The sequence below is a fragment of the Trematomus bernacchii genome, unplaced genomic scaffold (genome assembly GCF_902827165.1).
Source record: "Trematomus bernacchii unplaced genomic scaffold, fTreBer1.1, whole genome shotgun sequence".
Taxonomy (NCBI): Eukaryota; Metazoa; Chordata; class Actinopteri; order Perciformes; family Nototheniidae; genus Trematomus; species Trematomus bernacchii.
In genome coordinates this window covers 10,079,707-10,105,102 of record NW_022987648.1, presented here as the reverse complement: position 1 = coordinate 10,105,102, position 25,396 = coordinate 10,079,707, and the positions used below count along the sequence as shown (strand labels likewise).

General features: G+C 40.0%; 1 protein-coding gene across 1 annotated transcript; it reads left to right on the top strand.

Moving 5' to 3' along the window:
* Positions 1 to 870: 870 nt before the first annotated feature.
* On the top strand, positions 871 to 24,215 carry traf3ip1 (TNF receptor-associated factor 3 interacting protein 1). Its single transcript, XM_034134485.1, has 16 exons — positions 871 to 1,108; positions 2,163 to 2,231; positions 5,381 to 5,542; positions 6,128 to 6,256; positions 6,907 to 7,338; positions 8,048 to 8,116; positions 8,578 to 8,601; positions 9,545 to 9,620; positions 10,033 to 10,053; positions 11,532 to 11,610; positions 12,342 to 12,428; positions 13,647 to 13,782; positions 14,458 to 14,494; positions 14,624 to 14,700; positions 21,883 to 22,100; positions 22,607 to 24,215. The coding sequence occupies exons 1-16, from the start codon at positions 986 to 988 to the stop codon at positions 22,770 to 22,772; spliced, it is 1,905 nt and encodes a 634-aa protein (XP_033990376.1). The 5' UTR covers positions 871 to 985; the 3' UTR covers positions 22,773 to 24,215.
* Positions 24,216 to 25,396: the final 1,181 nt, after the last annotated feature.

Below are 25,396 nucleotides of genomic sequence, written 5' to 3'. Positions count from 1 at the left end.
GGTGGTCATTGTCAAACACCACCTTTTTACATGCGGTCAGAAATAAGTAAGTAATACTGGAAATAAGGAAGCTATATTTTCATTTCATTTCAAACCAGGTTGTATCCCATTGAGATCATTGATCTCTTTTTCAAGGGAGACCTGCTCAAGTAGGTTCCACATGAAACATTTGATAGAAAAAGGCCATTATTGATGTTTTGTGTTGTATACTTGTATACTTGGTTTCTTATTCTCATAGTTATTTTTCCCATTCGACAAATTTCATTAACAAGATTCTGTCATTGTGAGTTAATTTGATTTTTATATATTCAATTGTGTTCAACTTCATTGTTCTTGTTTTAAGCCTACATTATGTATGTACAGTATATGAAATGCAACAGGTGGAAATTACCCGTATGTGACCTACACAATTTATTGGCCTTAACAACAGATTCGGATTATTCCAATATTTCTCATCCCTTCCCTACTGATCTCCTCTGATTGCTGACCCTGAACATATACATTGTCATTTATTCATGGCTTTCAAAGGACATCCATCTTAAAAAGGCCTTCTCAGCTTTCAAGAAACAGAGATGTTTTCTCATCCTCATCCTATTTTATTTACATTGTCAGTATGAAAGTGAGTTAATACTGCAAGTGTTGCTTTTTTACCCTTGCCTTTCCTTCCTCAGGAAGCCCCCTTTGTTTATTAAATATTATTTCTCTAATTATCTAATTATCTGTCTGTCTGTCTGTCTGTCTGTCTGTCTGTGCTGCGCTGCACTGCAGCTTTGTTGCAGATTGTTAGCTGTTGCTATGGACACAAGCAGTGCTTAGCAACCTGTAACCCTCCGAGCATGCGCAGTCTTCATTAATGATGCACTGCGGGATTGCAGAATATTGACATAGCAACCAGGCGACAGAGCCACCAGGTTTTTACACTCCGTACTTATTTTCGCTGTTTCCCCTGCATTCAAGCTTCTCATATGTACTTTCGACCGCTGCCATGAATGCGGCGGTGGTTAAAAAGACCCAGGACACGCTGGGCAAAGTGATAAAGAAGCCGCCTCTCACGGAGAAACTGCTAAGCAAGCCGCCGTTTCGATACCTGCACGACATCTTCAGTGAGGTGAGACTGACATGCTATCGTTACGATAAGATTAGCGAGGTAACATTTGTTAAACCTGCACCATGAGCCACTTTTGCAGTTAAATATGAAAAGGCTATTGTCAACTGAATGTATGCCATTTCAAAACACATACAAGCTAGCCGGTTAGCAGGCTAATACAGCGTTAGCATGAACTGTGCTAAGCAAGAAAGTTAGCTAACATTAACTTCGCAGTAGCTTTACACTTTTTGTGAAGCTACCAATCTCTCTGTCGTTATACATGAAAGATTTACCAAGCAGCTTAAACATTAAGGTCCACACTAAACTAAGGAAATAGTTGCTAACGTTCACTTGCAATCAAATGTAAGGTTGCCTACAAAGTTAATAGTGGGTTAGCTAGTTTGCACTAGCCATGTCTACGGCATCATCTTGTTGCTAGGCACTATCACGATTAGTTATCTAACCAGATACGACTGTGTTGGCTAAATGTGTCTGGTTATTTGAATCCGTCACGTTGAGATCATGGATGCTGAGCAGCTTATTGCAGCTGCGCTGTTTGATAACACTAAGGGTCACGCAGAGCTATAATTAATCACCGTGTCATTGTATGTCATTAGATACATTTAAACTGCTGTTCTTGGATTGTTCCTATCTGCTTGCAAAAAGTGTACGTACACATACAGTATCTGAGCAAGCTACATCTAAAACCCTTTCTAAGTTTGTTGAGTGAAGTGATCTCTTTATCAAGCAGCTGTCACTCTCAGGTACAAACACAGGTCAGCTTCTACTAATCCTAAGCATTTGTTTTCATCTACGTAGTGTACACATGAGGTGATAACTGCGTACTTTTATAATGCGTGATGAGACTGTTTAACAGAGAGGCAAGGCTATGAGAATACATCTTGTGTTCAAAGGGTATTTGGTCAACAATAATGATCACAAATCCTTATTTAATTTAGTTTTCTTCACACAAAAATTATAAAATTATTATAGGTAAAGACCAAGTGTATAATTCTCTAGAAAGTTTTCTTAAAAGCATGAATGCCTTGACACTTTTATATCTCACCACTTTCAGGTCATCAAGTCCACTGGTTTTATGAAAGGCCTGTATGGAGAAAATGAAATGAAGTCAGATAATGTTAAGGTAAGTTGACCACACTTTGTCGACCTGTTTTATTGTTCCCATCATTCTTTTCTCTCTGTAAATGTGCTTTCTTGGTACAGACTTTGCATTTATGTCTTGAGCCACAGCCTTATTGTTTATGCGATCACCTGTGTGTTACATGGACAGTCTGAGGGTGTCTGTGGGAGTAATTCTACCCACTCCTTTGTGACTCACTGAGTGAGAGGATCTGGCAGGACATGACTACAGAGGTGTCAGAAATCAAGTCTGCTTTTAGGCTGCCTTTACACGGGAACGTTTGCGTTTATGCACAGTATGCGTTTTCAAAAAAGTCTTCCGTTCACATGCATTCATTTCATTTAACGTGTCTGTTCACACGAGACCGCTGGAAACGCTGTAGTACATATGCCGGGACTGTAAGTGGCGCTGTACTTCCACACGAGACCGCTCGAAAGCGCTGGACACGCTGTAGTACATATGCCGGGACTGTAAGTGGCGCTGTAACTTCCGCCACAAAATACACCAAAAGCAGCGAAGAAGACCCCGGAGCATGGTTGCCATGGTTGCCCTTCTGTTTATGCCCCGCGGTGGATTTAGCAACATGTAGTAGTTCATGTAATTCTCCATGTCCACTTGTTGCTGATGGTTGTGGTAGAGGAGCTGTAGATTTTGCACTAACATCTGTAGCATGGTCAGTAGCAGTAGCACTAGCAGTAGCTACTGACAGTAGCTACTGGCCATGCTACAGCAGTGAGCAGCAGAGGTGGGGAGAAGCGGGGCTATGGCTTCATCTATCGGGAAATGATCGTATAGAGGCGATTACACTGAGCCGTTTGACCCCCCAGAGCGTTTCGTTTGCAAATCTATCCACCTTGGGACCCGTTATCGTTTGTGGGGTCCGTTTCTATCGTTTTGTTACGGCCTCGTGTAAATGAAAGAGCTATACGCAAGAGAAACTATGCGGATACAACCCGTTTCGTTCTTGTGTAAAGGGGGTCTTATACCCCTTTCACACCGGCGCTTTTCCAGCTCCTGCTGGGAGCTAGAGCCTGAAAAGCGCCGGTTTTTCCTGTTCACACCGCAGCGGCGGCGCGTCATAGCTCCGGAATGCGGTTCACTTCCAGCTCCAAAAAATTGTCGGTCCAGAGGCAAGAGCTTCGGAGCTATGACGCGGCGTTGCTTACGTCTCTTACGTCGAGGCGTGCAGGAAACCTTACTTTGACCATCCGTTCGCTGTTATTGATCATTGTGGAGATACATGGGCTGTACAGGTTGTCATGTCCGACTATCAGAAGTAGAATCATAATGAAAAATACGCCGGTAAAATGTGCCTATAGAAAACGGCTTAGCAAGTAGTCAGTTTAGCTTCGGTTGCTATGCTAACATCACCCATGTTATACCAGAGAAACTTTCATAACAGCGTTGTGATGCCAAACAGCGTCAATTCAGACTGACACACATTCACTTAAGGGGAACTGGGGATATGTATCAGCTGCTTGTGTGACAGTCAGACAGTGAATACTTTAGAGCCGTGTGAGCTAACCCGGAGCTAACGGGACAATAAACTCCCGTGGAAGTGCAGCCACTGCAGCGGTCGGTAAATGCCGCTGAAACACATTAATAAACAATGAACCACGGCACTCTGGAGAAAAGTATAAGGTTGGAGAAGTCGTTATTTAATTTAATCTGGCTTCGTATGATTAAAAGCAACACGACCCGATGCAGTCCCCGGCCCGTTGTTGTTGTGGGAGAAAATCAGCGACGTAAACTGTGACGTCATGACGCAGCAGCGGCAGCTCTGGGCAGTGTGAACAGAGCGGGAGCTGAAAAGGGAAACGGGAGCTGAACCAGAAAAGCTCTCGCGAGGAGCTAGAAAGTGAAAAGCGCCGGTGTGAAAGCCGCATTGGAGAGCTGCTGACCCAAAACTAATGCTAGATACTGAGGCTCCGTTTACACGGAAACGAAAACTAACCGAATTCGATATCAAAAAAGTCTTCCGTCCACACGGAATTGGCTCAAGAAACGTGTCCGTCCACATGAGTCCGCTCGACCTGCTGGAGACGCTGTATTACATAGGCCGGGAAGTACTTCCGCCACAAAATACACCAAAAGCAGCGCTAGGCTCTGTCACTGTTTGAAACTAGGTGACTGTATTAAGTTATTATAAATGTGTAGTTGTTGAATTTTAAATCTAATGTCCCTCTGCAATCTCTTCTAGAAGTTGCAACTAGTTTTTTAGAAGTGTAGGTAACTTTTATATGGAGTCGAGAGAGAATCCCCCCCCCCCCCCCCAGCAAAGATTTTTGCAGAATTCCAAGGGGACAGGCGATGCAAGAAATGCTTTTGCAACTATTCTTGCTTACTGCTTCTGATTAAATATAAACACTTTCTTGTCTTGCTACAGTTGGTTTTTCCCACCTGTTGCTAATCGTACATGTACACATACTCTGAACCACCTACTTAAGTTGACCGAGGCTCAAATTGACGAACTGTGCATACACCGGACCGCTCATGTGAATGCGAAATTCCAAAAGAAAAAGAGCAGATTTGGTGACATACCTCCCTTGTGACTTAAACTCAAATGGTCAGGGTCATTTATCTCAAATAGGGTCAGCTTTATTAACATGCATACAATAAATAAATAATTGAAGCAGGGGTGGATATTTGTTTGATCTTAATTTTGTAAAGGCATTCCATGTTCTCCTTTTTCCTTCTGCCTTACAAAATCCAAAATTGCTAGAGTTTATGTTCAGAGAGCTGATATTGAGTGCAGAGAAACAGTTTGGTAAGGCAAAACAAATTAGTAATTTAATCAAAATTGCAATATGGGTTGTGGAGCTGCAGAGCAATCCGGGCCTACAACTAATATGCTATAAACTTAAAAAAAAGTATTTGTTTGGTACAGATCCTCATAAAAAAGATCCCACCATGATCTTTTTAGTATATTTAAGATTAACACATCTCTAGGTAAATTATATCTTCTTTTTTTTTTTTTAAATGTAAAGCACTGGGGAAGAAAGGGAGAAATCAGAGTGAAGCACATCTTTGACTCTTTAAGGATAAGCACATCTCAAGGGTTTAATCTTTCCTTTTACTTTGACATACACACTCTTTCCATTACCTTTCCGGCACACTCTCCTGTTCATATCCACATCCTTTTTTCTTTCCAGGATAAGGACTCTAAGATAGATTTCCTCCAGAAAGCGATAGATGTCGTGATGCTGGTGAGCGGAGAGCCCCTGGCGGCAAAGCCAGCGCGCATCGTGGCCGGCCACGAGCCCGAGAAAACCAATGAGTTCCTGCAGGCCTTAGCCAAGTGCTGCACCAACAAGGTCTGTGCACTCGGGAGAATACACACACAAACACACATATACACACTAATGAAGATATAAACGGTGAATTAAAAGGGCTAAAATATCCCATTGTCATTCTGGAGAAACTAACATAGTAATGGCTATCCTGTAAGAGAAGATTCAGAGTGTGTTATTTTTTACATTCAAAGCATTTTACTCCTGGGAACATTGTCTATTCTCTTCAGGGAGAACTTTGACATATCCTAATTGAACCCTGGAGATTAAAGAGTATTAACAGATGAGCCGGTGCCTGAGGGATATTTGTTTATTCTTTAAACAATATTTTAATTTCACATGATGTCAAATGTATGTACTCCTCTTAGATCTAATGCTACTTTTTAAATATTTTATTTTTATTTCTCTGGTCACAAATGTAGTAAAGAAAGGGTTGCAGGTTTTTCAAATGTTTTTGAATAACAGTTATTACAACCTGAGAAATACACAAGATTGCACATTTAGCTCTTAAAGTAGCTACATTTTTTTTGTTTTTAAATATTCAACCAACTGTAAGTATTGATATGTTCTGTGTTAAAATGAATGGTTTTTCCCCCACTTGATTGACAGTTGTCCAGTGACGATGCAGTGAAGCGAGTGCTTGCAGGAGAAAAGGTGGACATAAAGACCAAAGCCGGCACCTCCAGGTCCCAGGACAAGGAGAACAGGGAGGGACGGGAACGCCATCCAGACAGAGAGGCGAGAGTCCTCTTCAGTCAAAGAATGTCATTTTATTTGGCATTTGATGCCTGTGTTGATGTTTTCAGATGAAGCATTAATCACCCTAAACAAATCCTGAACAAAATCCTCAATTTTAATAAAGTGATTAATTGGAAAAAACACATACATTAATTAACTTTCTTTCCAGTTTCATTAGATTACAGCTAGGTTAATACATTTAACTTTTTTTAAACAAATATGTAATGAAGCAGAATCATTTGTAAGATGAAGACATGTTGTTGTTATTGGCAATATTTATATTTTGTATATATCACACAAGTCAGAAACAACACTTTGCAGCCACCACTTGAATCTAACAAAAAATAGTATAATACTAATAATATTAGCTTAGCATAAACTGTCCAGAAATACAGATTCAAACAAAAGAAATACACAGGAAAAAAATCTATTGTATTGTTAACAGACAAACTGTTTGTTTCTATGTTAGGAATTCAACCTTGCTAAATCTTATATTTGATGTGAAATGTACTGTCTTTGTTAGCATTTATCCTGTCGTGGTTTCAATTAGATAATTCAATTCAGATTTATTTTTGAATCACTATGCAGCTGTGGATGGCACTTTGCATTAAATCCTCTAATCAACTACTTGTTGACTTTTGCAATTGCAGGAGAAGAAAACGATCACAGAGCGCAGCGGGAGCCGAGAGCAGAAGGACCCGGACCAGCCCAAAGAGCAGGAGAGACGCAGGGACGGGGACAAAGAGCAGCACCGGGACAGGGAGCGCTCCGACAAACACCAACGCGCTGAGCAGGACCAACACGCCAAGGACAAGAGCCGGGACCGGGAGAGAGACAAGGAGAAAGACAAAGGACGAGTCAAAGAAAGGGACAAGGACAGGGACAAGGAGAAGGAAAGGGATAAGGATAAGGACAGGGAGAGGGACAGAGAAAGAGGGAAAGACAAGGAGAGAGACAAAGGCCGAGAAAAGACGAGAGACAGGGATTCACGCGGGGACCGGGAACGAGACAAGGAGAAACGAAGAGACAGAGACAAAGAGCGGGAAGAGAGGAACAGAAGTGGAGAGAGCGGCAACAGCAAGGTGGGCTTTTAACGGCACGTCTTCTTTATTTTGTATTTATTTATTTACAAAACGACATAGCTTTCATACATTTCACAACTAACTAACTAACTGGATCAGGTGCATACAACAAGACAGAAATAAACAAATGGAAAAACAAACACATTCATATATAAAATAAATAGTAATAGAGTAAATGCATAAAACGGCGAGTGCTTTTTGTGTAAATCATATTCTTATATTTTACAGATTTATTTTGCCTTCAGATTTTTATCAGCTTTTACAAAAAGTTCAAACTCATTACGAAATGCACAACATTTACAAAGAATAACAATATTGTTAACAAAATGTCTGATATGTGTGTAATGTGTATCTGTTAAGCGCTTTGAGCTCTGGAAAAGCGCTATAATAAATGTAAGGAATTATTATTATTATTATTATTATGATTAAAAGTCATTTTTTCAATTATCCCAGACGCGTCCATAAATGATGTCCTTTTGAAAAAAGTTTTGCACTCAAAAATCCTTTGGGTAAATCTATTCTAATTTGAATATATACATTTAAGAAAAAGGTGCTGATTTGTTGCAGCATCATCAAAGATCTTTTAATGAAGCAATACATAGAGCTTTGGTTATTGAAATATATTACAGCTGATAATAAAATCTCTTCACTTGGATCTTAAATGTTAGCAATTGCATTATTTACATCCTGTGTATTCATTTTGACTTAGGCCAGAGTATCAGAGGAACCACAGCAGAAACCCATCCCTGAGCCCAAAACAGCCAAACCTGTGCCAGTGGTGAGTTTTCTATTTGGTATACATTTCACACATGATATCATTTGATGTTGTCATCTTCAATCATAGTGTGGCAGACTCAATTCGTGTATATTAACTCAACCAATTCAAACAAATTAAGAGTTGGTCACTGATTTACATGTTAAAATAAACATCATATGCAGTTTGTAAAAAGTTGAAATATATCCTTTTTCATGTTGTGCCTCTTATTTTTGCAAGGACCCCGAACCAGTTGACGAGGTATTCAATATACAAGCAGTAGAAAAATAGAGCTATGCAGTTTATTGCATTGTGTTGCTAAAATGTAGTGATAATGGCAATGGTTTTTGGGTGGCTGGCTACTTAGTTTAGCGCACATTTTGGCAATAATGTGTAGGAGACATGTGAACTGTTTTTCCTTTCCTTACTGTGTAATTGATAAATGCAACTGTGCACATTATAATACTGTGTTTCCCCCTGTGCAGCCTGCAGAAGCAGTTGAGAACCAGGTAAGAACTTACTCTAAAAATCACAATTTGCTATATTGCCAGCTCTGCTTTGTTTTTATTTTAAGGCTATTGTTTTTTTATTAAATTTCAATAGTTGTGTATTTTTACTATGACACTTAAGGACATGTTTATTTGTAATATTTCAATGGATCCAGCATGTTTGGCTATTAAGTAGGTTCTTACTGTTTTTCCATTTAATTTCAATATGTTGTTATTGTACTGTGTTTATGCAGTATGTTTGGCTTGGATTGGATTCGTATTATTATTTATTTATTTTTCATGGAGAGGTCTGTCTGTATTCATAGTTTAATTGGTCTATACTGTTAATTAATTAATTTTTAAAAAGCTTACCAAAGAAAATAATGACCACTTCAGTGTTTCCCCTAGGATGGAGTCATAGCAGCGGTGCTAAGGCACGTGGGCCTAGCATAATGTGAGCGCGGAGCGTGTGGAATTCTTTAGTGTGTGCACGTGCGAAGTGCGCCCCGCCAATTTGTTTCTAGGTTTTTTCCCCTCCCAGAGCTACCAGCGCAGCGCCCCCCAGATCTGGCGCCCTAGGCGACCGCCTATGCCAAAGATCGGCCCTGCCTAGTGCATACAGTGGCAATGTCTCAAGATTTAGCAAAAATACACCTTTATTGAACATACAGTAACACAAATATTACAAATCCACATAACAAACAAAAATGAAAAAGGGTCGCCACTTATTATTTTAATAAAAAAACGATATAATTATTATTTTTTGGGTACCTAGCTGGCGCCCCTTAGCTGCGCCACCGCTATTTGTATATAGGGGAAACACTGCACTTAGCACAAAAGAGAGGATAACATGATTTTGGCTTCACCAAATCCTCCAAATGGATAATGAGTGATGTGTTTCTTTTCTGATGTTATGGTCCTAAAGTTATATCTTTCTCCTGCTTGTCTTTTCCTCCTCTTACAGTCTGACAGTCCAGCTAGAATACCTCGGCCTTCATCTGCCAAAGGGCAGAGGAGGAGACCCAAAATTGGAGGTCAAGGTAACCCCCTTCCAACTCTTTACTCCCCCAGCACCCTATTTGAATCACCTACACCAATGAGGCATATCTCACATAGTTAAACAGATATAATAACATCACTCTAATCATTGACAGAAGGGCTCTTTAGAATGTTCAAATAGATTTCACAGTTGACAGCTTCCTATTGGCTCTCCACCTGTCTAATCAAATCACTGACTAGTTTCCTTAGTGGGAGGTAGGAGTGACTAATCAAGATTACTGTTGGCAGAAGCAATAAAAGCTTCATAGAGCGGACATTAAGAACAACTTTTCAAGAAAAACACTATCAGTTTGTGATCTGTTTATCACACCTGCATGTCACATTACTCTATAATGATAGTTGTATTAGAAAGAACACTAACAACGTGCCTTGTGTTTCCCTGCTCTCTGACAGATGAATCTGACAGTGAAGGAGGTAATTGTTCTTTAATCATCTCCCTTGTGTAGTTGCATACACTAAAAGAATATAAAGGTTTATCAAATTCAAACATCATTTTGTATGTGGAAATGGTGTCATTATGATCGGAGGGTTTGTGCACTTGATCTGAAATGCATTTTGATGACTGCTGCGGGGTACGTTTTAATAATGAAGGAGAATATTAAAAGTGATCTCTCGCATAAATGAACTAAATAATCCATATTTGTTTGACTATTAAAGGTAGGGTAGGTAATTTTGGAGAAACCAGCTCGAGATCGCTAGAATTTGAAAATACACAGCCGGAAAAAATCTGCCACTTCCTTACAGAGCCCCTCCTCCAACACACACGAACGCGCACATGACCAATGAGGGCACGAGATAAGTTTGTGCACAGATGGAAGGCTGACAGGCAGGTAGGCCATCCAGTTATTTTAGCCGGGCCGGCTAAAATGATTGGTCGTGCTTTTTACAGTACTATGGCTTCCACAGATGACATCTTTGTATGGATTTTTTGTCAAAGCACTTAAGATATTCATTGCTATCGGGATGTTAACAGCATTCCATGGAATATAACAAAAAGTGTATCTCGAGCCGGTTTCTCAAACTTACCTACCCCACCTTTAACTAAGCAATCTACTATCTCAGTATGGAGTGACTCACTCAGTGATTTAGCAACATTCTTTTGTTCAACTATTTGAGCAAGTCAGTCAAGTTTATGTGTAAAGCCCAATATCGTAACAACTCCTCAGGGCGTTCACAGGCTTGCGGTTCCAGACCCAGCCCAAACACTCCAGAAAGACGAGTAAAACTTGTCATTGAAACCTTTAGCACAGAAAGGAAAAGGGAAGACATCTTTGGATACAATTCCCCTCCTCACACAGTCAGCTGCCCAAATGAATAGTTGTCGTAGGTGGGTAAAGCACCTGTTTCATTCAAGTTTAAGGGGACAGTCACTCCAAAACTACACATGTTTCTCTTCCTTGTAGTACCTGTAGTTTTGGTGTGAGTTGCCACAAGTGTTGGAGAAATTGTACATAGATATGACAGACTTCTCTACAATATAATAGAACCACATGGCACTCAGCTTTTTTAAACACATGAAAAACTCAACAGCAATTTTTCCCCTGCCAAACGTATCCCAGCAAAGAAGGACATGTGCATCTTAGCTAGCTAATGTGAAATCTCAGCCAAGAAGGACACAATTCATCTTTACATCTCAAGAGCATTAGCCTCTGGTCAGAGTAGATGCACGCTTCGGCTGACAGTTGTACTTTGGTAGAAAGAAAATAGTCCTGCATGAAAGTGCTCACACTAAGTCTGTTGATTATCTGGAGAAATCTTGATTTCTGGAAAGATGCATTGCTGTTGAGTTTCTTAATTGCATGTTTTTATAACTCTGAGCACCTCAAGTCGAGTCTAATTCTTTGCTACATTAAGCAGATCTAACCACAAGTTATTGGTTTTCTTTTTCACAGATGGAGAGGCTCTGTTAGTCCAGAGAACTGCCCCCCTTGAAAATGGAGACACTACAGTACCATCAGACATGGCCTCCAGGTCTGTACAGACAACGCTGAACTTACTTACTTACACAGACATTACTCATCACTTACTAAAAACACAGCTCCCGTTAACTGTTTGTCACATATCTCACTTCCACTCGTTACAACACTCTTTCATTTATGTCCAAGATGTACATAAACCAGGCTAGATCAAATATGAGGAAGCCTTTTTTAAATAATACATTTATAAAGCACATGACGTTTTTTTTGAGAATGCTGACATGTTACTTCAGTTATTGGATCATTTCTGATGTTGTGTCTTCAGGTTGTTTTTGCATTGCATTTTATTGCTTTGTTGATTTAAGTTCAAGGGTAGTTTTGAAACTTTTGTTCCTGGGCCCGATCCAGGATCAGTTCCAGTAGATCACACATTTGAATATTTTGGATGATTGTAAATGTTCTGTTGTCTAACTGACTAATCAGTGACGAATGATTGCCTGGCAGCAGTTTTACAGTTATTAATGCTGTGAACGTTTATTGTTCCAAGCAACAATTATCATTCTGAAATCTGAATCAGTCAGATTAGCTGTCACAGAATAGATATTTGGTAAATAACAGGGAGATGTTAACAGAGGATTTGGCTGGAATAGAAATCAAGAAAAAAAACATAATTGTTTAAACAAAATGAAACTGACTTGTTTAAGTGCAAACATATTTAACTCCAAAACAGTTAGTTGAACATGTCATTCCAATAATGTGTGTAATCCTTTCCATCAACGGCAACAGGGGAATACCTCGGCCCAGCAGCGCCCGCCCTGCCCCGCCCCGAGTCAAGAAACAGGAGAGTTACTCTGAAGTGACCCCAGCTGAGAGGTGACTGCATCACAAATACTCGCTTATGTCACAAGTCTCATTTCAAAATCCTCCTGTTCGATGTCGGTCCACATCACGCCTTTTCTGGTAGAAAAGCCGTATCACCGCTTTCGTGTGACAGACTACCATTGCCCCCTTGGATTTTATTATCTGTTTTGCTACTATATATTTGTTAAAATTCTTGCTCTCGCACTTGTCTGAATAAGCCTCAGCACTCAGTCTGACAGCTGTAGAGCGAGGAGGATTCCACATACAAAGATAAAAGTAACAACACTCTCCGGCAGCAACATCAAGGGTCCAACCGGTCCACTTGCTCCAACAAATGAACTTTCTGGTCTGTCTTTTAGTACTCTCTAACACAGTCAAAAACAAGCTTCTCCACACATTTAAAAGAGTGCAGTCGCTGGCGCTTTTTCTGAAAAAGATGCCACACAAAAAATGCAGTATGCTTACTGTTAGAAAAATATCACTCGTCACCGGCTTGATCTTCAATATCAGGATACACGTATTTATTATACTTGCAAGAATGGAAGTAGTCATCACACACAGAGCTGCGTGGGACAAATTGTTCCCCGAACAGTGTCCTTCACATGCTTATATACAAGAGAGGGTGTTGCAGTCACGAGATGCAGAATACCGGTTCAAAGCAGTATTCAATGTTTAGTTCAGATTAGCTCAGGCCTGCGTAAACAATAAACATGACTGTCATATGTCTATCTCCATAGAGGCTGAATCATCATGTTAATCGTTGTCACATAGCTATCATATGCCTAAAACAGTGTGTCCTGACGCTCTTTTAGGTAATCATACATCCTGTTACGTACACAGCTACGTAGGGCCTTTGTTATCATGTGCTACTCTGATATTAGAAGAGAACATTCAGTATTTTCCCAACAGTTACTGTGAGCAGCTGTGTGTCAGCTATTAATACATTTAGTTTTAGTCCTGTGTCAAATGCAAATGTAGTCTTGTCTTAGTCAAATAAACTGTTTTAGTCAATAAAAACATTTGATATACTCACAGTTATGGTTTAAGGACTTGTCATTGTCTCATCTTAGTGAACATATGTATTCAAAGTTTCCCTTAATGAAATGTAAACTGGTAAAAACAGTCTTGTCCAGAATAGCAGGAGACACGTATCACACACTTAATGAAGATGATGTGTGTAACTGTAATGGATGGAGCAGGTAGAACAACATGTCTTTGTCTATCTTCCAGGCTGTCCAGTGCCAAGCCCTCAGCGCCAGTCATCCTGGATGGGAAGAGGGAGTCTGAGGATGAGGAGGATGAAGATGAGCAATTTCTCGTGGAGGAGGCGATCCCCCCGCCTCCAGATGCTTCTGATATGGACGTGGTTAGTGACTTAAACAGTACATTGGATAAAAACACATTGGATTGCAGTAGACCCTCGTTAAACACAAGCTTTTTTCTCATGTTTCTTTTTCTGTGATGCGTTACCTTTGCACTAAGACAGTCACAGTTGGTCTGTGTCAGTGTGTTTCTATGGTAACATCGAATTTTGAGATTTTACAGCTGTTGTCTCTTTGGTTGTTAACTGAGCCCAATTATGCTTTTTGGTGTTTTCTCTTACCTGTAGTTTGTTTTATATAAGTTATTACTGTATGCATGTAAATGGTCTGCAAAGGCTAAAAACCCCAAAGTGAGTGAACTACGTAACACTCACACTTCTATTGGCTGGTTCTCCAACACATTGTACTTGATATGTTAAGGGGTGGGACTTCTTTAGGCGGTTGACTAATCACAACAGAGCCAACCAGCTAACCAATCAGAGCAGACTGGGCTCTGGTTTCAGACAGAGGGTGAAAAGAGGTGCTGCAGCACAGGCAGTAAGAGAAACAAATAAAACCCTTTCTGAACATTAAAGGAACAAAAAATAAATAGGAAACCTGAAAATGAGCATAATAGGGCCCCTTTTATTAAATGACACGCGTGTAGTCAAAGATGTTTGTCTGTATTTTCGCAACTTATAAAGGATGGTTACTTACTGAATTCTTCTTTTCTATTTTAGGGGTCTGCACAAGAACTCGACAGTGAAGACAAACATGGTACGAGGCCTTGTTTGTTTTTTTCCTTTTTGTTCAGCTTATGTTAAAAGATTAAATAATGCCACATTTTCTCCTGATTTTAAGGAAACACATCTTTCCTTGTTCCTCATGGTGCTTCTCTCACTGTAGGTGGCCTTGTGAAAAAGATCCTTGAGACCAAAAAGGACTATGAAGTGTCCCCATCCTCCCCCAAAGCTAAAGAACAGGTATGTGCAAATGATGAAGTTGTTTTTTGCTTCTCCACTAGAGGGCGGTATCAGCCTAGTTTTCTTAAACTCGCCCTTATCCATGATTCAAATTTCAACCTCTCCATCTCTTCTATCAGCCATTCTTTATTCAAGCTTTTTTCTCCCGGGCAAATGTTTTCGCCGCAGTGAACGACCCAGCGCAACACTGGTTATTATCAAAGGAAAGATATAAACAAATGGAGCGGAGAGGTGTAATTGCACCCCCTTGCAACCACAAAAATGTCCCCCGTCAGTGAGGCTGAAGGGCTAATAACCAGACAAGCGAGCCTGGCCTCTAACAGACCACACACACCATTTGTACACACATCAAGATGTCTGGAGCTAAATTAGCTTGCTTTCTATGGGTTGCACAATATCTTATCGTTGTTGTGTTTTTATAACAGACTTCTCTGTTGTGCGTACAGATTGAGAGGAAAAGCTTTTAGAGCTATCGTGTTCTGACTAATTACACTCCTTCCCTTGTGTGTGAACTGCAGTTATTCCAGAACATTTTTCTTCTGTATTTTGTCCCTTAAAGCCCATCAAATCTCCAATATTAACTTTAAGTTCCATGTAAAGTTCCGTCTTTCTTCCCTCCATCTCTTTGATTTTGTCTCCATATTAGACACTATTCACCATCTTCTCCGAGGTGACAAATTCCTGCTGTCTCTCTCGCATTCCCCTCCGTCAGCTTGTTAATCACCCGTAGAGAAACAGGCGTCTTTCTTCGTTATTTGGGGTGTGAATCGGTGTGAAGCTTACAGTTTGGTCTGTAGTCCACGCTGTCTGCTTTGGGTGGTCCTCTTCACTGAAGCATACTCTCCCAGCAATCCCTTTCCTCGCTGACCACCCTGACTCTGATGGATGTTTTTGCCTGCCACTCGTGCAAAAAAAAAAAAAAAAAGCCCCCGATCCATCTCATCCCTCGTAACTCACACCTGTAAAACTGCAAAAGCTTGGCAGGAATTTGAACGCCCAGAATTTCTCTACCCACTTCGACACTTTTATCTGTATGAAATTACCAAATGCATACACAGACATGCAAAACATCCCAAAAAACTGAGCTCTTTGTGTAACACAAGCTTGTTTCCTAATTTGCCTAATGGAGGGTCCTCAGTATCCTGTATGGTCTGCTTCTTCTAACAGGTATGTCTGCACATAGGAACTGCTCAGGCCGCCCCTCCATCATTATTGGCCTTGCCTCGTCAGCTGTATAAAGAACTATAATGACTTCCTTCCTGACATGAAAGGGTGGAGAAGGTCAGCCTAATGGAGTCGTGTTTTTTTCTTTTCTTCTTGTAATCACGGTAAAACACGCAGGGTTAAAAAATGTAAATATTAAGCTTCCTCATTCTATGTGGTATGACAGGTTTGAAATTTCAGCCGCCGCTATTCGGTTTCTCAAATGTTCAAAACACTGAGTCACATACCACCCTGATTTAAGATCCGACATCATGGCCTTAAGACCGCTTGGTCTGTACTTTAAAAAGCCCATGTTATTACCCTGTTGTAATTTATGTTCTTTGTCATATCTGGATTAATTGAGCTATTGTTACAGCCACTGCCTAGCTGCCCCATTGCTGTCCTCATGTAAATAAAGAGGAACTCTTAAACAGTCAAGTGATTGTATTTTGCCATGTCCCACCACAGTGTGTGTGACTGAAGAATCTGCTGTATATTTATGAGGATGCCCTTCCTCATGACCCCTAGCGCTATTGTATATTATTCCAAGATAGTTCTCTTTTTTATTTAGACAGAATCTGCCCCTTGCAGCAGCTGCGTTTTCATAAGAATTTTTGTGTACTCTGTTCCCCCTCCTTTTCTTTACCCCTGTCAAATTAGCCTTGATGAAGGTTTGTAATGTATAAATAAACCCTGTGGCATACAAATGGATGGCTGTTGAGTGAGAGTCACGAAGGAGAAGGGCCAGAATACTCTCTGCAGGATTGTCAAGAAAATAAATACTCCTCTCTGCAGACCTCTGTGTCTTTATAAACATCCAGCGTTTTTGTGGAAACACAAGGAAATGGCCCTGTGGCATTCCATTAGTCATATTACTTTTGTAGAGGTCATATTGACTTGTTAGAGGAATGTATGAGGACCTGAAGCACTCACATGTGTTATCAGACTTTGACTTTCTGATCAGAAGTCATATCTTCCAACTCTTCAAAATGGCTCTCCATGAGAATGTTTAAATGATGAGCCACCTTTTTTTATATCACAATGTCCATTTTTAGTTTCAGTTTTTCCACGGACGTTTTCTTTACTTCACCCCGTAGCCCAGGGTGGTGATCTCAGTTGTCTCCCCAAGGGGCTACGTTGACCTTGCAACAACATCCTGTAACCTCGGTGGCCGTAAGCTTTTCTCCTCACCTCACTGACTCCAAGCTATTTTTATGATCTAGCCAGACTTTTCAATGGGCTTCTATGAAAAATGGCGAGGAAGCCCATAAGCAATGCCCAGAGGCATTTGTCGCTCTAGGATTCGCTCCCTGGCTCACCTCTCAGATCTTCTACAGAAACACAAAGTTAAAACCATTGGGATGTTTTTTCAAACTGTCAGCAGTAACCAAAATGATTGTTCCCGGAAGCTTTAAAGTTGTTGCATGTAGTATTCTATTATCCATGGGTCTTGAAAATATAATTGTTAAAGGTGATGATGTTTCGGGTCTTCTGGGATTGGGTGTATCTGTCCAATCAGTGCGCTGCTTGTTTGCATGCAACTGGACTCTTTAGTAATTGTGCTTGTGTATAACATGATGCTCAAGGACTTTGCAATGTAAAAGGAACTCAGACCAAGTTGATGCCAAAAAATTCTGAAAAGGTGATGGCACTGTCAGGTCACTGTTTGCAGATGGTATTTCCATAGAGTTGCTTTAAGGTGCAATCATGCTCTATTCAGTGAAAATGGATTGGGTAAAGATAAACTACAATGTTATCATAGGGTATTCAAACGTTATAATACAAAATAACAGTATGCAAACGACAGGGTGCATGCTGAAGTACAGTACATTTTTACCGTGGTATCAAATCAGTATCAAGAATCTGAGATTTTTAGTCGTTACTGACATCAGAATTTCTAGTATCATGACTTCCCTATTTGATATCGTCATTCACTACCAACTCTTCTCTCCTGTTAACCATCAGGTAGTAGATCAGTGAGGCAAAACAAAACTGTACCTGTCTGTTAAAAGCCACATTTTGGTGTTTGTCATGGCTCAGAAACTGAACATCCAAAGAAAAGTGAGATCTCATTTTGAACGTGAGTAAATCCTGTTTTAGTTATCTTTGTGACCGTCTTGATTGTAAGAAGCTGGGGGGGCCAATTCAGTGAGATTAAATTCTTCTTTATTTGGTAACAACTAAAAGTTGAACTTACATTGACTCAACCTGATCGTGGGCAGAGCAGCTCTATCAAGAGGTTTGCACATTTGTCTCTCGTCCCCCTCTTCTGTCCAGGGTGAAGTTGATTAACGCATGAAATGAAGCTTCTCTCCTTTATGATGGAAGCTAATCTCAACTAGCGTCTAAATGATTGTTTTCTCAGCTAATGATACCCTAGAGGTTTCCCCACTGCTGACAGGCTTTACGCATGCACCCCATTTTTCTTGTCAAAGGAGACTGAAGAATGTCTTCCTCTTGACTCAGAAAATCTCTAAGCAGTCCATAAATCACATATTCGCACGCATTTCCTAATTAAGCTGATTAGGCATGTGATGACTGGGTGAATTCCACACTGCACTGTACCATGCAATGTTATGATATGTCTATGAGAATTTTGTTCTGTCAAGCACAGTTTATTGCTAAATAAAGATTACACCTCGAGCACTTTGCCGTCAAACAACATAAATGCAAACAGGATTAAATTAATCATGTGTATTGAGTCCTAAACCTGGGAATGAGTAAGCATATAAGCACTACCGGACTCGCTTGTCTCAAAGTCAAAGGTTATTTTTGGTAAGATGCCTAAAATAAGGTCTATGGTTAACACGAACTTACAAGATTTTTACACTTTGTTCTATGTCATAAAATATTTCCGTAAATACCTGACTCGTGAATGTTTAAAGCTTTTATGTGTCTTTAGAAGGCGGATGCTAACAAGTGACTAAATAAAACCACTAAACATCATAACTAGGGATGCTCCGATCGCCAATTTTGGGGCCGATACCGATCCGATCGAGTGGGCGGGGCCTATGGGGATCTTCCATTTAAAGTGATGTTTAAAACTCAGTTAATGGGGCTCATTCACTGGAGCTTCCACAAACAACCAACATAATTATTACATTCAAATGATGTACATTATTCAAGTTTACATTCACTTTGGATAATACCACGGGAGAAATGAGCGGAAGCACTCTCTCCCTCTCTCTCCCTCTCTCCCTCTCTCTCCCTCTCTCTCCCTCTCTCTCTCTCCTGACAGCCTGTCAGTATTTCATGCAGCTCACTGATCCAGTAATGAGTGACCCGACAGTGAAGAATAAATATATGTATAACTAGTTTAGCTTGTTCCAGAGGTAGATAAAATAGCTAAGTGTGTTAGGTCTAACTCTTGTGTGTTCTGCTCCGCTCACCGGTCCGTCACAGCGGGTGGAGCTGCAGGATTTCTGCTTCACACACACGTTGCATACCGCTATTTTACTGTCTTTTTCGGACACCTTCAAATAATGCCAGACTGGTGAAGCCATTTTGGCGAGCTTGTTTTGCCGCGCACAGAGAAAAGTGTCATGTATTTTACGTCATGCGATCGGCTCTCGCGATCGGCATTTTTAGAGAGCACCGATCGATCGGTAGAGAGTGAGTATCGGCCGATCGATCTGAGCATCCCTAATCATAACGCCAAACAAGAGATGACCGTTAGCTTAACATTGTTGACGTGAAGTTGTGCGACTGTCATATTTGGAGATTAACCTGATGAACAAAATGTGAAAGTATCATAAACGTCTTTGCCACAGATCTTATTTTATGCGATAATCCAAAATCCAATGTAAAAATCCCATAAGTTTATGTCGAGGAGCTCATTTCAATGCTGACTTCTGGACTGGATTACTGCATCACTATCATGTAGACATAAAAAACAATCTACCTCCTTCTTATTCCACCTGCTCTTTCTACGTACAACCAGAGGCTATGTCTTGGCCGTTGCCTGGGGCTTCATCACTGTCTGAGATAATGGGAAAACCTTCCTCCTCTCTCACCTCCAACTCCTCTGCGGTCACCCAGTCTAAATATTGTTCTGTGATCCGGGTGAGAAGAAACAAAACTAGGAGCGCACGGGTCTCGTAGCCCCCCGACAGGGACCTCCATAAAGCTGTGATTTATATCCACCTGGACAGAGTGCACAACGAGCAGGGGTCATGTTTTCACGCCGACATTTTTTATTTTCCAACAGAAGAAAGGAAGGGGGTGAGGGGCGAAGAAGCAAAGGGACGACAAACAGAAAGAAGCCATGGGTCCTGTCTGGACCAAACCGCAGCCAGGCAGGCCGAATGAGCCGTGGAGTGTTTGTCTAGCTGCAGGGTTCACCCCAGTGGAAAGCCACCCACCTTGTTAGGGGACCGCCGGGCCGAGGCGTTTCAACCCTCACACTTTCGAAACCACCGCAAACACGTAACAAAGAGCACGGCTGTCAGAAATGTTGTTTCGTGTAAAGACATCATGGCAAGCAGTGGCTTTTGATGTCACCCCTACAGTGTGGTCCTTTCTAGTCAAGTTTTCTAAAATTCGAATTACTCGTTTACTTGTTTTATGAGATGGCTTGATAAGGCCACTGCTAACGTGCTAGCTATGCTAAGCACATGTGACAGATGTGTGTGTGTTGACGAGGAAGCTGTCATGTAGTTTGCACACTGTCACAATTTTGATTCCGTGCTACCCCATGAAGGCAGGTGCTCCCATCTGTGTAGCATAAATTGGACCGAGAGTTGAACTTGAAAGGGGCCATAAGTGTAGTAGTTGTTACTCAATACTGTAGTAAAATAACCCCGCTGCCAAAGCCTGTTACTAAAATAAACAAGAGCGGAGAGGCTGTGTGTGTGTCCACTGTATACCTCGCGTGTGTGTGTGGCTTTGGGGTTGCAATACTGAGTGCTTTTGCAAATACACCCACACACACACACACACACACACTCAGAGGCCTTGCGAAGCCCAGCTGAGCAAACATCCTTGGATTTGCTCCCTAGCCAAGGGAGGTCCTTCCCTGATACCTTCCCCTCCTTTACGCCATCGAGTGTAATTTGGATATGGTGAACCCCCTCCAACCACACACCATACACAGGAGGCCTTCATCAACCAGCTCCCCCCTCACCCCAAACTTTGGCCAACACAATTCAGCCGTACGTCTGATCTTTATATATACAGCTAGGTTGGTAGAATTCCTGCCTAACATTTTTAGCCTTGAAATCCTAAACCACTAAATGCCGCCTTGCTCTGGTTCTGGGCATTTGAGACCTTTTGCTGGCAAAGGTAGAATTCCTAAAGAGGGTTTATTATGTTTTGGTCTAGGGACACACAAGTGATTTTTGTGTATGTTCATACAGCTGTTTGATTCAGCGTCTAGTTTAAACCATGCACATTTAATGAAAACATTTGTTTCTATGCCTGCTGATAAAATTGAATTAACTGTTCCATGTTTGCTTATTTTTCCTTTTTATTTATTTATTTTGTTTTTTTCGTTACTTATTTGGATTCACATAATATCTATATAGCAGTTTGCACAATTAACAGTTCAGTATACACAGGGTCCCAAGAACACAAAACAGACAATAAAATGTAATAATAGAATCAATTAAAAAAAACTGGGTGTTTTCGGAGACAGAAAATAAATTGCTTTGAGCTTCCTCAATTTGGTTTTCCTGAAGCCTCAAATATTTTGTTTCTAAACTGAATTTTTATTTCAGTTGTATCAACTTGTTGATTAAATATTCACTTTGCCTTTATTTTTTTTCCACTTTTCCACAAGCTGTATCCACATGGTTTAGACATAAAACGAAAATATGAAAGGACAACAAAAAAAAATATTACAATTATTAATAAAAGTTATAATAAAAAAGTTATAATGGTCCCTGAGATTTATTTAAGGCCCATATATTTCCTTAGCTGACCGCCCCAGAAATCTCTTCCCCTAATCCTCACCTATTGTTTTTCTATCATCTCCTCTTCCAGAACGTGGTGTCTGAAGCAGCGCGGAAGAAAGAGCGGGACATCGTGTCGCGTGAGATCGAGCGGCTGCGCACCTCCATCCAGACGGTGTGCCGCAGCACTCTGCCTCTGGGGAAGATCATGGACTACATACAGGAGGACATGGACGCCATGCAGGCCGAGCTGCACACCTGGAGGCGGGAGAACAAAGAGCACGCACAGGCCCTGCTGCAGGAGCAGAGGTGGGGGTGGCACAACACACGGGAAATGTTATCTCAAACACAGCTTTATACTCACTTTATCATGCAAGGTGCTATCTTCATATTCATATAACTGATTTAAGTAATCAGTCAAGTTTAAACTTGCATATTCTCTAAGATTATAAAGTCATACATTTGTGAGAAAATTCTGAAATCCTCTGTGATTGAATTCACAAATTTAGGAGAAAATAAAGTTTTTGTCAATAAACCTCATCGCTTGACTTGTAATTTTGAAACTTTAATTCAAAGCATTCCTGATATTGTTAATTTCTTGATTTTAAAACCTCAGAGAATATTCAAGGTTTTTATTTTTTGAATATTTCACGTCCTTATCATGCTCTGAATTTGTATTATATATTTTTGTACCTACAATGGCTCAGTCAAATAACACTGTATCTGCTAGTCTCTGTGGACAATTTTCCTTTTTTTATAACATTGATGTAATTAATCATCCCTCCTATGTTTGTGTGTGTTTATATCTGCTACAGAGCGACAGACAGAGCTGTGGAGCCCCTTAAGTCAGAACTAGTAGAGCTGGATCAGCTGATCAGAGAACAGCAGGACAAGATCTGTGCTGTGAGATCCAACATACTGAAGAATGAAGATAAGATTCAGAAGATGGTGACTGGAATCAACTTCTCCTCCAGAGCCTGAAGTGAGAAACAAGATCCACTGAGTATAAACTCTCCTAAAAACGCACTGAAGATTAGGAACCAACAGTGTCTCATTCAGAATAATGGTCTTACCATTTTTCTCAGAGACGATGTGGAATGGGACCAAACACTGCACTTTTAAAGTTTTGTCAGAGATGGACCCGAGAAAATCAGACACCATATGTCAGATGTTAGATAATAAAAGCTACATATGATGGCATGGTGATCTGACTATCCTCACACGTGCGGTGACGGATCAAATAATAAAATATTTTCCTGCTCTGCACTCACATAACCACATCAGTTACTCCTTTTTTGTTATGGTGCCTTTGTGGAATGAACCAGTGCACAGTTGAGATTCAAAGGTTTTACTTCACAACAGCTACGGGGTAGTTCCCAGGCTCCTCCAACAGGGCAACATACGGTACATTATACTTAAGACATATGAAGAAGAAAACAAGAAATAGGGCAAGAAAATACTGCAGATGACTTCGAATGACAAGGAAATTAGACCAAATAAATGTAATAATGCTGGGTGAGTTCATCAAATGCCCTATATACCCCCCAAAAATGAATGAACAAATAACATGAAAGTTTGCTGGACACAGTCTCTGTACCTAATGTTAAACCCTATATTCTTGTTTTTATTTATTAACCAAGCATAAAATTGGGACTTAGCCACTGCTATACAAAAGAGAGGCAGTGTAATTAGAGATTAATTCCGGGTTATGAGCTCTTTCATTTGTTATTTTCCACGATCCCTAGTATTCTCGTGTCACATTCTTTTACTTCTAAACGTTTTGCTTCAAGCGTCCTCCCTGAAGCTACCCTTGCTAAAACAAAGATTGTACCTTTCAAGTGCACCTTCAAGTTGCTTAGAAAGAGGTAGCAGTGTTAGAGTTCTTATTTCTTTCACTTTTACTTATATTATTACACACTGAAACACTCATTTAATGTACTTCCAGGAGACAGTAAGAATACATACATTCTCAAATAGGAAAGCCGCCATCATGGAGGTCCCTCAGCCGTATTTGTACTGTAGGATTTGCCAAACTGTTTCTTTTTTGTGATGGAGACAGTGTTTGGTCAGATCACAACCTTTTGTGTGAACGTACAACTCTTTATAAAAATAATAATATTTTACTAGCTGCTTTTGTGACTTTAAGAAACGTGCTTTACATATGTAGCTAAATAAAAAAACAAGCAATACTAGGCTAAATATTGCAGTAGGTCAGATGGTAAGAAACCACTGTCCCAGTTCTTTTTTAATTAAAATTCCAATATCGATAGCAGATTAGTCGGCCATGATTTCTTCCAAAGTAGCATACCTCACTTCCAATAAAAATGCAGTAACCTTATTAAAGTAATAGCACCAATATGATTGTACATTGCTGTTATTACTTGCACAAGTGCAGCTCTGTAAGATTTGCTGCAGATATAGTGTTTACACACAAAAAAAACATTATGAATGTAATCTTTTATTTTGAATAATGTTTTTTATAATGCTCTCTCTTTTCTGCACAAAGCTCCAAAACATCTTCCCAAACTCTGGTTTCCACTTCCAGCATAACAATGGATTACCAATAGGATAGATGGCAAATCTGAAAAACGTACACATTGCAGTTAAACTGCATTGTTTCAGTGTGTTGCTATTCATTTAACTAATCTTATATTAGTTATTCACTAGGAGAATTCCAAAGTTAAAATCTACCTTCATTTAGTCTGATTGTATTCTGTTTTCATATCAGTATTTATTTAGTCAATAATATACTGTACCAACAGAAGGCCCTTTGAGGCAAGTGAGAAAAAAATAGTCCAATCTATTTTTCAATCTTTTTTAGGACTGAAAAGTGGTTTTAAAAAGCTGTCAATGTTACTTGTTTATCTGTGCAAACAGTTGGAATCAACAAGTGTTTGTTTTTGTAATAACAAGGTACATTTACCTTACAGAATTGCTACCTAAGAAAACAACATGACTGTAATATATCATAATTTGCTTACACACAATTGTTTCTAGAGTGCCGACAGAAATTTGAACTTTTAGAAAAATAATCCTGACAAAAAGAAAAAGTCATCAGCTACCTATTTTTCCACCCACCTCTTCCACAGAAGAAAAAAGCCACCTGAGATTATCTTTTAGGGACTTAGAGGATAGAGCTATTTAAATCTTACTCAAAATATTGTTAACCAGAATTTTTCGTTTTTCACTTGCCTTTCCATACATCAAAAGTCAAATATAAAGATATCGCAAAGACAAAAGTTGTTGAAAAGTCAAAACCTGCGTGTCCATATGTCTTGTATTAAAAGACAATGTAGACTGTAAGTACTTGCATCATATCCTCTGTTTCTCTTAATAACTGTACATTATGTATATGTGGAGATTGTATCATAGTTCAAAATATTATATAATTTTGTAGTGGAGTGAAATAAATGGTTACATTGCAATAAATATTCGTCTGCTCTTCTTGCTTTTATGAGTCATTGTAGGCTACAGTGACTGCACGAGAGTTTTAAAGAAAGGCTCAAGATCAAGTTGTTCGTATAATGCAAATGTAATGAGGGGTCTTTTTGCTGGAGCTACATTATAAATGATAAATGACTGGTTTGTGATTATGACGAGTTCAT

What these genes read in the sequence shown, in the direction of transcription:
- traf3ip1 (XM_034134485.1), top strand. Translation starts at nt 986, where the DNA reads ATGAATGCGGCGGTGGTTAAAAAGACCCAGGACACGCTGGGCAAAGTG. An exon ending in CCAAGTGCTGCACCAACAAG is followed by an intron (nt 5,543 to 6,127) that starts GTCTGTGCACTC and finishes CTTGATTGACAG; the next exon opens with TTGTCCAGTGACGATGCAGT. An exon ending in ATGCTTCTGATATGGACGTG is followed by an intron (nt 13,783 to 14,457) that starts GTTAGTGACTTA and finishes TTTCTATTTTAG; the next exon opens with GGGTCTGCACAAGAACTCGA.